Source organism: Gambusia affinis, linkage group LG05, assembly GCF_019740435.1.
Source record: "Gambusia affinis linkage group LG05, SWU_Gaff_1.0, whole genome shotgun sequence".
Lineage (NCBI taxonomy): Eukaryota > Metazoa > Chordata > Actinopteri > Cyprinodontiformes > Poeciliidae > Gambusia > Gambusia affinis.
This window is the reverse complement of record NC_057872.1, coordinates 12,191,157-12,206,198: the sequence shown is the minus strand read 5'-3', so window position 1 is coordinate 12,206,198 and position 15,042 is coordinate 12,191,157. Positions and strand designations below refer to the sequence as shown.

General features: G+C 37.9%; 1 protein-coding gene across 4 annotated transcripts in view; it reads right to left on the bottom strand.

The window, feature by feature from the left end:
• Nucleotides 1–2,355: 2,355 nt before the first annotated feature.
• sntb1 (syntrophin, basic 1) overlaps nucleotides 2,356–15,042 on the bottom strand; it is a 39,863-nt gene continuing 27,176 nt past the window's right edge. For all 4 annotated transcript variants that reach the window (XM_044117202.1, XM_044117203.1, XM_044117204.1 and 1 more), the window contains 3 exons: nucleotides 14,378–14,574; nucleotides 7,990–8,219; nucleotides 2,356–4,614 (listed from right to left, as the gene is read on the bottom strand). In XM_044117202.1, the coding sequence (XP_043973137.1) occupies nucleotides 4,522–4,614; nucleotides 7,990–8,219; nucleotides 14,378–14,574 (520 nt within the window). In that variant the 3' untranslated portion in view covers nucleotides 2,356–4,521. The remainder of the gene's footprint in view (nucleotides 4,615–7,989; nucleotides 8,220–14,377; nucleotides 14,575–15,042) is intronic.

Genomic DNA, 15,042 nt, shown 5'->3' with positions numbered 1-15,042 from the left:
TTTAAAATGTACTCATATCCTTCAACTACTGTTTATTCCAGGTGTTTCTTCTTTTTGTTTTTAGAAATTTCACAAAATTTCTCTTCAAGTTTCTGCTCGCATTATGCTCAGTCTTATCTTAAAGGTAAAGGTAAGTTTTTCAGCTTTTTAACCTACCACATTGAAACAAACTATTTTCATTTTGATATTTTTAGAAATAGTTGCATTTGTTGCATGAATGTTACCCAAGGTGAACCTCTCCCTCTCTGCTCACAAAATGCATAATGTCAGAGTCAAGTAAATGAGAAGAGATAAAATAGATTCCTTTGAAAAACAATTTGGAATCATAGTACAATAGTTTAGTTCAAGACCAAAATATATTGTCTGTGCCTCATGATATTCAAATTGCTCACTTTTTTGCCTGAACAGCACAGGTGAAACTATAGTTGGTATAAAACGTAAGCACACAGCATAGAGTTTCTGAGTATCTGCAACGGCACAGAAATGCAGAAACAGATGGGGCCAAGAGAGCAGCTGGTCATTCAGTGTGGATTCATACAAAACATCTTCAGTAGAATTGTTGGTATAGGAGAAGTAGCTGCGCTGCATCCACTTCCACATAAATTTTCAACAATTATTACAGATTCTCTGAAATGCTGATAATCTTTGTCATTTCTCTAAATCTGGTTGCTGACAAAACTTTTATGCAACTTTTATGGATCCCTGGGTGTGTAAATGACATGACTATGTGGGAAAATTCTCCTGGAAAATGTTTGTCTCTATCACATGACGCAACAGTGGCTACCTGCTGATATTTAGGGTCTAACTCGACTCAATAATGGCCTGACAGCAAAAAATAAATAAAAATAAAAAATGGAGAAATGAGAAGAAATATGAGTAGGAGTGCAATATGATGGCGAGGAATGTCAAGCTATAAACAGCTTTAAGAATTACTACAGTGTTGAGGTCTAAAACCTCTCAACCTCATTAACATTAATGCAGCCATCCATCTGTCTGTGAGCTTGTGGGTAAGGATGCCAACTCATTACCTTGGGGGAGAGCTAACAGTGTCACGAGTTATGGCTGTGTTATTTTGCCTACAACTTGAACGCCGCATGGATTCTTTCTGCTGAGGAACTCACATAAAGACTCCTCCGATTCTAGCTGAACCAAGAGTTTGTGAATTATTAGCACATCTCCTTGATTTCGACTGCTCCATCCATCCATCCATCCATCCATCCATCCATCCATCCATCCATCCATCCATCCATTTTCTGTTCACCCTTGTCCCTAATGGGGTCAGGAGGGTTGCTGGTGTCTATCTCCAGCTACGTTCCGGGCGAGAGGCGGGTTCACCCTTGACAGGTCGCCAGTCTGTCACAGGGCAACACAGAGACATACAGGACACACAAGATTTCGACTGCTCCCAAAATGAAATACTTGTTTATGGCTAACAAAAGATACTGTGATCAGTTTTCTGTAAGGAATTGACATCATTTGGACCCTTTAATTTTTTTGTGGAATTTCTTTTTTATTTTTCCACAACAGTGTCCCGCTAAAATTATGTTTTTGTTTTGTTTTTTACCATTTTAACTTTTTCACATTTTGTGACTTTACAACCACAAAATTTTATTTCACTGCAGAAATTAAATGGCAAGAAAACCATTGCTTCTACTTGAGTAATATTTTGAAAACATCTATCCTTACTTGAGTTCAGTTTATGGATACTCCACCAAGTAGTGGAGTATTCAGCGAAGTAGTTACTTCAGTGAAGTAATCTGCAGTTATTTCACTCAATTAGAAAAAAAAATGCAGACACTGACACATGCATAGTTTCTTAGTGAGACTTCTGGAAACTCATTATCATTGAGGGTCATTGAGTTTCTGGTGGTTACGAGTCTCAACATAGCGATTCAGCTGATCCCAAAGGGTCTAGGTTTTTGTATTCTTGAGTAATTTTTGGGATGAATACCTTACACTTCTTCAACAAAAGCATGTAGAGGGAATGCTTCTCTTAAAAAAGATAGAGAGCACTCCCGAAACAAAACCTGTCACAGGCCACAGAGGACATGAGTCCTCTGTGGCCTGTGACAGGTTACCTTCCAGGTGGACGACAGCTCAAAAACACATGGCCAGAGCTACAATGGCCAAAGTTCGGAAACCAAATCTAATTGAAAATCTGTTGAAAACTTGCAAACTAATGTTTATAAAAGCTCTCCATCCAATCAAATCAAACATGACCATTTGTGAAAAATGAGCAAAGCAAAGCACAAACACAACCCCGTTTTATGTGGAGACAAACCGTGAAAAAGCTTAAAGGAAACGAATGCTTTTGCAAGGAACCATAGAATCAAAAATAAAACGCAAGAGTCAGTGTCATTAGCAAACAGATTTAATTTACATCTTTATGACAGAGGAGGTGATTTGTGTTCGCTGCTGATTAATAATCAATCACAGCTGAAGACAATAAAAACAACTAATCAACTGTTTATCACAGGATTTATGTGCAACGTCTGAATTAAAACGTGAGCATCATCATTCTGAGTGACAGTTCAGTAGCTGCCGAAGGCCTCAGAGATCTACATACGTATGAAAGCAGCTTTTTTCTCAGAGAGCTCGTCTCCTCTTTACATGATCAGCAATTGCTGGACTCATCAGTGTTACAAATCTTTACAACAACAAAACATATAGCTTTCTCAACAGTGTGGTAGGTTTGTAATGCATATATCACTTTGTACAGTGTATGGGTGTGCAGTATGTCTTTGCAGAAGGCTGGACATAGGATATAACCATCAGCTTTATTGCCATTCATTCTCAAACTGTGATGTCTGGTTAATTTATTTAAAAGTCAACCGTTTTTTTCCCCCTCCTGTTTCTGCAAGATGGAGAGGAAACCTGGCAGGTGGCTTTGTCAGACTGACGCATCAGTCCACAGATGTGGAAAGAATAATGACCTGCACAGCTGCTGTGGGACTAACACAGGGCCCAACACTGTGATGTCTCCTTCCTGTATTAATGATACTGGATATGACGCTTCCTGCACTATTTTTAATGAGTTTTATCTCCGTTACAAATACTGCCAATCAGTCAAATAACAAATAGCAATTAAAATGTTGATGAACGTCAAACTGCGACAGCGTAACTGTCATTAGTCCCGGGAAAGACGAGCCAGAAAGATGAATGGTCCCCTCTGAGATAACATCAGAAGCACTAAACAACATCATCATGTTGGATCAGACTGGAGAAAACGGAATATTTCAGCATTTTGAGACATAATCAGAGTTTTATATGACCAGATTTTTACCAGGGATCTGGTAATGGACCAGGAGTCCTGAATTTAAGTTCTTGTGAAATATGAAATGTTCTTTTGCCAGCTTGGGTAAAAAGACAAATTTGTCTTTTCTTGGCAAAGGCGGAGCATGAAAACGTCCTCATAGCAGGGATGCCAATAAGTGAAAATTCTGTTAAAGCATAATTTAGTTTTTACTGCAGTTCTAATTCACAACCTAATATGTAATGTGCTATTATTCCTCTAACATGTTATGCATCTAACCTTGGGATCTGGTATAAGAAAAGTGATTTTAAAAAATAAATTATTTCTGTTGTAGATATAGATTACCACAACTCTGAATCAATTATTTACCCAAGGCTGTGAGAAGTTGATAATGGTCATTTGCCTAAAGAATATAACATTTGCCTTATATTATTTGGCTAAACTATTCCAAAACTCTCCCTAGTGTTTTATGCGATGCAGGAAAACAAAAAAAAAAAATAAATAAAAAAATCAATCCTGTGTCTCTTCAGGTCCATCAGGTCTTCAACCTTCATGTGTAACCGTCACGCTGAAATACCTTAAAAACACAACACGGGACGGTCATCATGAGCAAGCCGTTAAAAGAATGCAGTTTAAATCTGAGTGAGCCGTCATTTTGTGGGAAAATGTGACCCCCCAGTCTGGATGATGAATGCAGACACGGATAACGAGACATCCCGGGGGCACTCTAATAAAGACTAATGTGCAAAGTTTCTCCACGCTGTGTCGTGTATGAGGAAGACGGATGACAAGTGAAATTAGGAATGTCCTTTCAGAGTTGATGGTAAATAAATTATATAATTGGAAAATGGAAGGCAGGTTGCTGTTACATTTTGATTGAATTAAAAGTGAATTCATCTCCATCCTGCTACATGTGGCCAGTCCTTCCCAACCTGGACGTGACAGTAATGCCCAATGTTCTGTTGGTACATCAATATATATCATCCATCTGCTTCAAGTCCAGTTCACATTCTCCTCTCTGGTTCTTCAGCCAACATTCAAGTTCCTGGAGCCCTGACACCTCACCCCAAAAGATTTCTGAGAAATACCCAGTTTCAGGCACCTGCTAAGACACAGAAACCCCAAAAAGCTCAAATTACAGGTAAAAGCTACATTCGTTCAGCTTGGGTTCCCAAATAAAGGAGTTTGAGGTGGCGTGCCGCACGTGAGCTACGTCCAGATGTAGGAACAAGATGGGTTTGTTTTCACAGGAGTTTGAAAGTCTCAAATCAGGCCACCAGTCCCAGACGGGAGATCTTAGCAGACAGGAAAGAGTGGAGGATGAAGACAATCGGTTTTGGGCACGAGTGAAGATCCAGTTGCTAGAAGCAGAAAAAAAAATGTAATTAAATAATCAAGAAGAAGACAAAAAGACAACAAAAAAAGAAATGTTCCAAGACACGGAGAAAGATTCACTGTATGCTAAATGTCAAGGCCTCAAGTCTGACTTTTGCCTGAGAAGCCAAGAGTCACTGAACATGTCCCATCAACATTTCATAAAAACGTACATTTGATAGGATTGTTTAATTTTTTTGTATATTAAATACTGTATACCACACTTCAGATGGGCACCATGTAAAAATCAAACACTCAAGATGACTCGTTTCAGATCTGCTAAAACCCTTTGGTTCAACTTCAAGATACACATTTACCCTTAACTACAGTTTCATAAACTATAGTCAGTTTATGAAATGATCAGAGGATACCTCATATGGTGTCAATATTGTTCAATTAAAACAAAATTATGGCTGAGCAAGAAATCTTTGTCAGTCAGAAAATGGTTCCCTGAATGGATAGATCAGGGATAAATTAGACATTCACAGTTCCTGCCAAGTTGAAACTGCAGAAAACAGTGAAAAAACTCACGCAGCTGACTTTCAAACATTGAGCTAATGAGCCGTCAGCTGCATCCACAAGTGCCTTGGGATTGTTTATAGAAGCTTGTCTGAAACTGTGCTTGGATTCAGAAATAATACAGACTACAAAATCTGTTCTGCTCAAGTAGCCAAGAGAGGGTTTTGAATCAGTGCTTAGAAGTCTTTGCTTATTTGCCTTGAACATAAGGACAGCAGTGAGAACTGAGCGTTTCTGTCTGAGTACTGAATATAAGGACTGTTGTTACAGTCTGAAGCATTAATATATCATTTCAGTTTCCAATTTTTTCAATCGAAGGAGTTCAGGGAGTCCATATTGCAGTTTTCAGAGTGAGTTCATATCCACTTCATAGGGACAAGTTAAGAATAATAAAGCAGCAGGCCTCTTGGTAGATAAAGTAAAAAACAAAAAGAAAAAAAAGGATAAATAACCAACTAGATGTTAACAAATTTGTGGTAAACACGGTGAATAAAGAAACTTAGCTCATTACATTGATAAAACCTGATTACTTTGCTCCCATAGGGCAGCTGAACTTTATTCAGAGAGCCGCTGAGAGCAGCAAACAGATTAAAAGTCTTACAGTCAGTGACAGGCTATTTTCCAGAAAAACCTGCGCTTGAAATACTGCCGTGTAAGGACAAGTTAGTCACATCTATTTCATTCCAGGTGTTATTTCTTAATGAAGTGCTGTAATTTACTTTTAGCAGCACTTACTTCCTTGCTTCTTCTTGTCATGTACACTTTACACTGCAGATTGTTTCTTGCTTTATTCAGCAGAAGCCTCTCTTAGACACAGAAGGAGTTGTTCTGTTTTTTTGGTGCGAGGCAGCGAATGCCTCAGCAACACGTTGGTAAAAACACCACCGCACACTCTGAAGTCATTACTTTTATCACACCTCTGGTTAATTGATATTTAATATTATTTTGATAAATTGACATTTATTTTTCAATCTGAAATGCTATGATGGGAAGGACACAAAGGAATGTTGTGTAGCAATAAGGTTTTTTTTCTGAGACTGTGATTGGGTTTTTATTAACTGTGGTGGAGCGTCGGTTACTTCTTGGTTTGCATTTACTCCTAATTAATCTCCACATGTTTCCCTGTGTGTGTGGTATAATCTGATATTTAAAAAATAAAGATAATATGCCATGCACGTAGTTGAAGCCAGATATTTACATGTGCTATATAAAGAGACTATATATCATTCTATTTTGCTCAATACCCAACATTTAAATACAATGAAACATTTCAGTAAGGATCACCACAATTATTTCTGATTGCTTAATTGTCTTAATGTGGAATATTTGAAGGCTCACCTGTAAATGGATTTTAGGACAAAATCTCAAACATGTTGCTTCCTTGAATAATATCAGGAAATTTTTGATAATTCAGGTCTGGTTCGTCTTTGGCTGCAATTTAGCAGCACAAACACCATTTTTCAAGAAGGACGGCTTCTGTGTTATCAGTCTCAGAAGAGAGACCTTGTGAAGATGCTAGTTGAAGCAAGTCTACCAAGAAATAGTACATGAACCTCTAAATCTAAAGGGTGATCAAGTGTCCTCTTTTCTCCAGACATGTCCACTTTTCACGTTCTCTCTGGGTCATTCAGGGGCCTTTCTTTGATGAAAACGTCTACATTTTCATCGCTTTTCAGAGGACCAATTGCCATATTTAAACTGACAGGGGCGACGCATGAAATACGACAGCCTTTCATTCATGTGACGTCCTCCCCATGCCGAGCTGCTGCCACGTGGCTGGTTCTCGTCCATTCACAGACGGAACAGGCAGCATTATGAATATCTTTCATACTGTGCCGGCCGCAACAATGGTTGCAGAGTGCATTGTGCACATAGCTGGCGTGTGTGTTTCTGTGTGTCATACAGGCGCCAAAGAACACATGGACACAATAACTAGAAAAGAAAAAAGATAGTTAATCTGTTCAATTTACTTAAAAGGGACATGCAACCTACAAAGATTGGAATTATACAGGTTGTTTTTTAAAGTGTCTCTGTGAGACTGACGCTTTTTGTTACCGTCATTGCATTGAATATAATTTGAGATTTGTGTGTAAATTTTGTCCAGGTCGAGTTAAAAAAATGAGCTATTGTCAAAATTTGAGCCCATATCAATATCTGATATCGATACTGCTATTATGGCAGTATCAACCAAAATTTACAGACATCATAAATATTAAGTACCCTACATTTTTGAACACATGTAGAAGACATAAAAAGGCTCCGCTTCTGTTAAACACCCCATAATCCTGTGCTGCGTCGTCACCACTGTGACATGACTGTACAAAAAACACATAGCCAACCCAATCGTCTCTCCTTCCTTTAAAACACATAAACAAAGGTCAACAAGATAGAAATAAATATTGGTTGTTCGTTTCTGCCCAGGCGTACTTATCGGACTGATACTGATATGTTAATAAAAACACTAAAATTGGCCAATATTGACTGTATGATCGAAGTGTTTCAGTACTGGGTCAAATGTCCTCTTTCTGTAATCAAAATGTGCTTACCCTAAAATTCAGTTTACATATATGTTTTTAAAACCCGCACAAATAACAGGAAAAAATTATTTATTACTGAGCTAAATGTGAATGGGGAACTGCATCAAACAAGAGGTTATATTATAAGTATGTGCCTATTAAGTGCCTAATCTAACCAAACAACTAAAACTACCATATACCATTAGAAGTTTGCTTTTTCCCCTCAGAAGAGGCTGATTTTATTTAGTCCATTTGGTTTTAGTAGAACACAGGAGAAAAAAAGCCTTTTAGTTCAAGTGTTTTCTGATACATCTTAAATGAACTTACAATCTCTCCCTCCTTCCCTCCAAAGTCCAGAAGGAGCATGCGTACACCGTCGTCCGCGGACATTTTTAGTTTTTCAAAGGGGTAGGAGAGGAGCACTTGGGGCTTCACCGATGTGTCAATTACTCTCTCCTCGCCGTCCTCCCCGTCTCCTACTTTTGGGTCAGCTAGCACAGAGAAGCCTTTCTCGTAGTGAATCACCAGCCGACACTCCTGACTCTGGTACAGGCAACCTGGAAAGCAGAAAATATGGTAACTATTTAGGATGCTAATGAATAGATCTTCTGTTCGTAATGTCTATAAAACGTCTTTGTAATGTAAGATTAGCAGAAACGGGAATCATTCCCAATACAGTTATGTTCAATAAATTTGAATTTTATTGAAAAGTTATTTTATTCAACCAAGTGAAACATTTATAGCATGTGTTACATTTTATAGATTGATTATGCACAGGCTTACATTTTCGAGGCGTTATTTCAGTCAACAGATGATAAGGGGCAAATTTTGTCAATTATCTATTTGCAAAGCATTGCCACAAATTTGATTAGGCCATTCTAACACGAATGCACTAATCTACATCATTCTATTACAGTTCTCTCTGTATGTTCAGAGGTTTTTGTCTCGCTTGAAGGTGAACGTGCCACAGGCTTAATTATTTTGTAGCCTCTAACATCTCCATCCACCTTCCAACTTTTTTCCAGGGACAGTTGCTCAAGGCTGCCACTGTCGTACTTTGAAGTAGGACTGTTATATTCAGGGGTGTGTGTACAGATACCATTTTAAATGTAATCCAACAAAAAACAACACATTTGCATGCCATGTTTTTTCAGATGTATACTTGTCAAATAAAATGTCAAAATCATAATTTTTTTTTTCTTCCGCCTTACAATTATACACTGCTCTGCATTGGTCTGTTACTTATTATCACAGCAATGTCCCAAAAACTTGTTATAATGAGACAAATTATAGAAAACTTCAATGGATGTGAAAACGTCTGCAAAGCACCATACATGCATCATCTTTCGTCTAATTAATGCATCTCACATGTTGACTTCACGATCCACCTCAGGGTTGCAACATTTCAGTGACACGCATTGCTCTCCTGTTGAAGATCTCGCTGTAAACAGAGAGCGCAATTTCTCAGATTTACACCATTTCTTGCCACTTATTTCCAGCTCGCTCTCCTCTCCTCACAGCGGGCGTCTTGCCTGAAAGCCGAGCGAAACTCGCCATCTTCATCAGCTCACTCTTTTTAAGTGTAGCCTCTATCGTCTTTGTCTCATCCCTGCACTGCGCAATCGTAGGGCACGTTCTTTTATTTGTCAAAAACAGCTGAGTACTCACACCTTGACAATAGCAGACATTGAGGTGACATGCCGAGAAGCTTATTTACAGCGTACAGTAAGCTCCCATCTCAGCGACATCTGATCTACCAAGCTGTGAGTTTGTTTGACAAAGAGACAACAAGCGAGAGGAGTTGTTATCTCTACAGTGTTTGCTGAAAGCCAGAGAAAGATGAGTGTGTGCATGTGTCTCTGAGTGTAGAGGAGGGTATCTAAGTGTGCTTCTAAATGGCAATAAAGGTGTGTAGCCCATACTACTGGCTGCTGCAAAAGTAACCTGAAATAACATAAAGAAACTGAAATATCATTATGTGCTGGTGATTATCATTTCAATGAATGAATGCATGTTTGTTTCCTTATACATGTGCATGTATGAGGCATGCACATGCCTCATTAACAGGCTGTTCTTTTCACAAAACCATAACAATCTATGTTGAATTCATTTCCTGAATTGTATAAGGGTAACAAATGTAGTAATGTTGTGATGGACTTCATGGATTAGCAGGGGCATCGCTTTCTAAGCATGTTCATGCACTTATTCGCAATTACAATCACTGCTGGTGAGCTGATTGCCACTTACAGTAGCAGCAGTTGTCCACTGAAAATAAAAATCCACGAATTAAAGCCTGAATGTAGGAATTTACCAAATCAAATTTGTTTACAGAGAAAATTTAAAGCAAAAAAAAAAAAAACAACAAGTTGGCAAAAGGAGGTGTACAATGAACCCCTAAATGCATTATTACAGGATTCACGTTCGACAGTGGCAACATTGTCCTCTTTATTATTTTAAAATCAATAAAGTATTTCAACAACTTGATCTGGTTGACCACTGAGGTTTATCAAACTTCCCTTCATATAGTCAGACCTCTACAGCCAGAGCACATATTTCCATCTAATCAAATGGAAATATGTCCTACCATTATGCAAAATAACAGTGTAATATAAATCTAATGAACAGTGTGGCCGAACCATTACACCCCTATAGGCATAAATGGGGCTTCAAAAGGGTGAAAGAGTGTCGGTCTTTCCTGAATGTTAGACCTGAAACTATACTCCTCTATCTGAGGACGTTGTTCAGCAGGGAAAGCAGGGTTTCCCATCAGAATACGTTCTCAAATAAAGGGGCTTTTCAGGCTGCAACAAAGACCCCTTTTCCGACATTGAGTGGAGGAGACGAGGAACGATGGAGGATCAGAGAGTGATAACAGAGCGAGGGAAGGAATCAGGGTAACACTGGACAGTAAGAGAGAACAGATACACCACTTCTGAGACCACTTTTGGTCTTTCAACTAAAAGGTTACTAAAGGACAAAATCTGCTTTTCAGACTTTTTATCTAAAACTTATAGGTCGTTAGGATTGAAAAGTACCTGAGTTTTCGAAGCTGCACACGACTTCAAGTGTCACAGCAGGTTAATAGATTAGTTTTCCACCACCGCTGAGTTAATTTGATTTTTAAAGAGCTTCAAGTCATTAAGCTGTTTACCTGTTCACCAAGACCACCCCAGTGACCCCAAAAGCAATTAAACAAGTTTTACAGACTTCACTCTGACAAACATTTTAATGAGAAGTTCAAGAAGCCAGAGATGAAGGATTGCTGACTTTAAGCAAATCTTTACATCTTCAACTTAAAATAGAGGTGTGTCTCAAACTTTTTGTGAACAAAAACAAAAACAAAAAAATAATAAAAATGCATCTCTATATTGTGGACTCAAAGATTTGGTTAGTGGAATAGTTCAGGATTTTTGAGGAGATATTCTGACATAAGCAGTGAGTAACTCAAAAAAAACTCCTCACAAAATAAAACATGATATTTTGTCTGTTACATTACCCTTATAATGTAATCCCTGTTCAATATTAGTTTAAAAAAAACACCAATGCAAACAGATGGATTATTTAAAGGACATTTTTGAGACTGGCTTTATTCCAAAACTATAGAAGGTCTCTAATCTTTTGGTTCAGATGAACTTATAGTTTCATTCTAAATTAAAACACCAAAATAGGTATCTATTGTAGTCAAGATATTTACTGCTCATAACTCTTTAACATGACCTAACAGAGTTTTGACCTACTCCTTTAAAGAGCATCAATATTACACAGTAATTTTTGTTGAGTAAAACAACAAAAATGCAATGTTTCCCTAATTTTTCCCCCCCCAGTTTACATTAAACCAGTTATTTATTGAGTTTTCAAACGTGTAAATCTAATTCTGTGTTGATGGAAGTAGGAAATCAATCATTTTTGTTCAGAAAGCTCTGACTTTCTGACATTTGGCTTCAGGTGCGTTCATTTTGCATTTTAAATCTGAAACACAGAAAACAAGACTTTCTAGTGCAAAAAGAAAGTGTTTTTGAAAACATTTGGATTTGAAGTAGAATATCTATTAAACAGATATCCCATTATTATCAGAAAATAAGATATGCCAGAAGGTCAAATGAAACTTGATTTCGAAGCCGTCCAAATTCACTTCCCCTTTCCGATCCCCAAAGAACGTCTCACCGCCTGTTGAGTGACTAAGAGTTAATCTATCTTCAGAGCAAATCTTCACTGCGAGATCCGACAGTGAATAAAGCATCAGAGTTTAGGATGTTCTACAGATAAAGAAGCTGACAAGGTCAGCGGGATGACGCCTGGTAAGTGCTTAAAACATGAGTGAATGTATTTTGTATGCAATGTCACACTCCTTCACGAGGAACTGTAAAATTACTTTCCTACCTCTGTTTGACTCAACTGAGAAAGTGGTGTTTCTTCATGAACCTCAGTTTAGATTAAAAGCTAAGGTGAGGCAAAGGCAAATATTTTTATGAAAACATTTAATTAGCCAGCACTTTTAATGAAAATTTAATGATTTTTAGTACAATTTTTCATCTACAGTTTGGCTTAGCCTAGGTTTTTATAGGTACATAATGTTGTCAGCCAAACATTTGATGAATAATATAATGTTAGATTAAAACTATAGTATGACAAATAATCACTCTAAAATTATGTCAGGTGAAAAACATGCCTGAATCTCAGAGCATCAACATGATGCTCTGAGAGAAAGTTCTCAAAAGCTAAACAAAAGTTGGTTAATTTTCTGAGAATTTCAATGTTTTTAACCCTATAAATTTTACATTATGCCATCAAATCAAAAGGGTGCCATTAAATAACAAGAAAAACCTCTGTCATGAAACAGTAAACTGGTCCAATTTCTCCTGAGTTGTTAGTCTTAAAGAGTGACATGCCGGAGGCACTTTTGGAAAACTGTTGCTTCCGAAATCTCAGAGGATTTGGTAAAACACTACTTTACTCTACGCTAAAATTTATTGTCGAAAATAATCCATTAAGTTTCAATATATCTGCTTACCCGATCAAGTACTTTTCTCCTGACTAATCCTGGATTCACTTTTTGTATTAAAGGAAGCGGGAATTTACTGGAATCCACTGAGCTCTGGTGAGCAAGCAAGTTATTATGCAAATATTTGTAGAAGTAGCCTGCGTGGCTTGGTGATGCGTTTTGTACACCTGTTTCAAAGGAAGTGAGTAAAACACCCAAATGCAATGATCTGGGCGTGTCGGTGAATACGTTTGGTAAAAATACTGCAACAGAAAAAACATTTTAAACTAGCCCTAATTTCTTTATATTTTGCTCCAGGGAATCTTCATCAACAATTATCTAAACTTTTTTTTTTTTAGTTTTTTTTTTTAATCTTATAAAATTATACATGCACAAAAAGTACAATTTATTATCCAACACAAACAATATGTGAGCAAAGAATGAACTTAAAATTGTTGTAAAAGCAGCCAAAGTTTCAATAGCCTGAAGATCTTATGGTGAAGATCTAAAAAAAAATAAAATAAACAAAAAATTAAAGGCTAACATAGCTTAAGCTAAACCAAAAATATTAACATACACCTAAACATAGTGGTAGGTCACTTCACCACTAAGTTTAGTGTATGCAGTGATTATTAGAGACTTATGGAGTATTGATGAATATTTAACAGGGACTCAGAAAGATGTTTTCTAACAGACAGAAAGGATTAACCTCATGGCAGATGCATAACACGAGGAATTATTTGCTGTATCTACTTTAAAAGCAATAAAACATCATTGCACTGTGTTTGCAGTAGAAACTGGATTAAAACTGTCGACCAAAGCTTGCTGCAGATCGTTTTGCTGATTACATATCTTATTAACATTGAGAGTGAGACAGATAGAGCACAGAGCCAGGAGACTGAGGAATACGCCAATCAAACAGTGTCCACACACACAGGAACACCATCTCCCACAGAACAACCCGCTTGATGACATCAAGGTCATGGAGACTGTTCAACTCTATCTTTTGATGCTGAGCAACTTGTGACATTTAGTTTACACCGTAAATGTAACCTTTACTTTCACTTTAGCAACCCACAGTCTGTTTCAGTGGACTGAAACAGACTGTAGGTGAGTTTAACAGGAATCTGAAGGTAAATGACAGATGAACTATCGTGTGTATCATATGGGTTTGGATGCACACCGTTTTATAGATGTGAAGCTTAATTTGGCACATGGAAACTTGAAGAGGACTCAGGGGAAAGGAACATTTCCCAGGACATTTTGTGCTTAGAGAAAAACTGAGGCCATGAGAGTGAGAGTTTGTACTTCCATCCCCTGAACAACTCATACTCAATGCCTAACAGCAAATACACACAATTGCACACACAATTCCTTGCTATAAATAGCAAGTGCTTTCTCTACATCTTCCATATGGCTGTCATCTTGTATCAAAGAGGCTCTTCTATCTCAGAGGATGTGGGAGTCTGTTCTCACATGTACACACATTGCTTTATGCAGTGACTCCAGTTTTGCTTGACCCAAAGCAGTGGTTTCCACCGCAGACTCTTAAATCTCTCTGGATGCGTTGTGTCACTAGACGCTAGGACCAATCTGAGGAAGTGTTGCAGAAACCCATAAAGTGACCAGGACAGTTCACCTTGCTCTTCCCATCCATTATGCATTTTCTGTCTTTCTCTTGACTAAAGTGTCGATTTGTGTGTGTTTTATGACACTGAATGTACTAAAACTCACTTGTTGTGACTTCTTTGATCATCTCAGCCGATGCATGACAGCCGTTGACAATGTGTCTGGTCCACATGGACAAATCCTTTGTGGTCTCAGTCCGGAAAAGGTGAGTTTCAATGCCGAGTCGTGTGCCAGTCCGAGTGGCAAAAAACAGCTCAGTGCCAGAACACGGCGACCCCCGGTCAGGACCAGAGTGGACCAGACTACAAGAATGACACTTGTTAAAATCAGACATATTGTATATAGATTTTCTGATGTGAATACATGCTAATATGTGCAATACATGCTGATATTGCTTTCAAGAGCGCTCCTCCTTTTTGTCAAACTGACATGTTTCAGATCATTCAACACTTTTTATTACAAAATGCAATTTTGAAATTACATCCTCATTATGTCTAGGCAAAAAAAAAAAAAAAAAAAAGACCTCGTCAGAAACAGTAACTGCCCTCAAACCTAAAACCCAGTTGAACCAAGCATGGCAGAAACGACTGTCACCCGGCTTCTACAATGAGCCCTTTGCTTTACTCAGAAGATATTTTCTTCCGCTCTTCTTTGCAGAGTCTTTTTGACATAGCCACATCAGAGGGTTTCACGCCTGAATTACTTGCTTCAGGTTACACTTCAACATCTAAAGTAGAATAATATCTAAACTTTGACAAGGTTATTTCAAA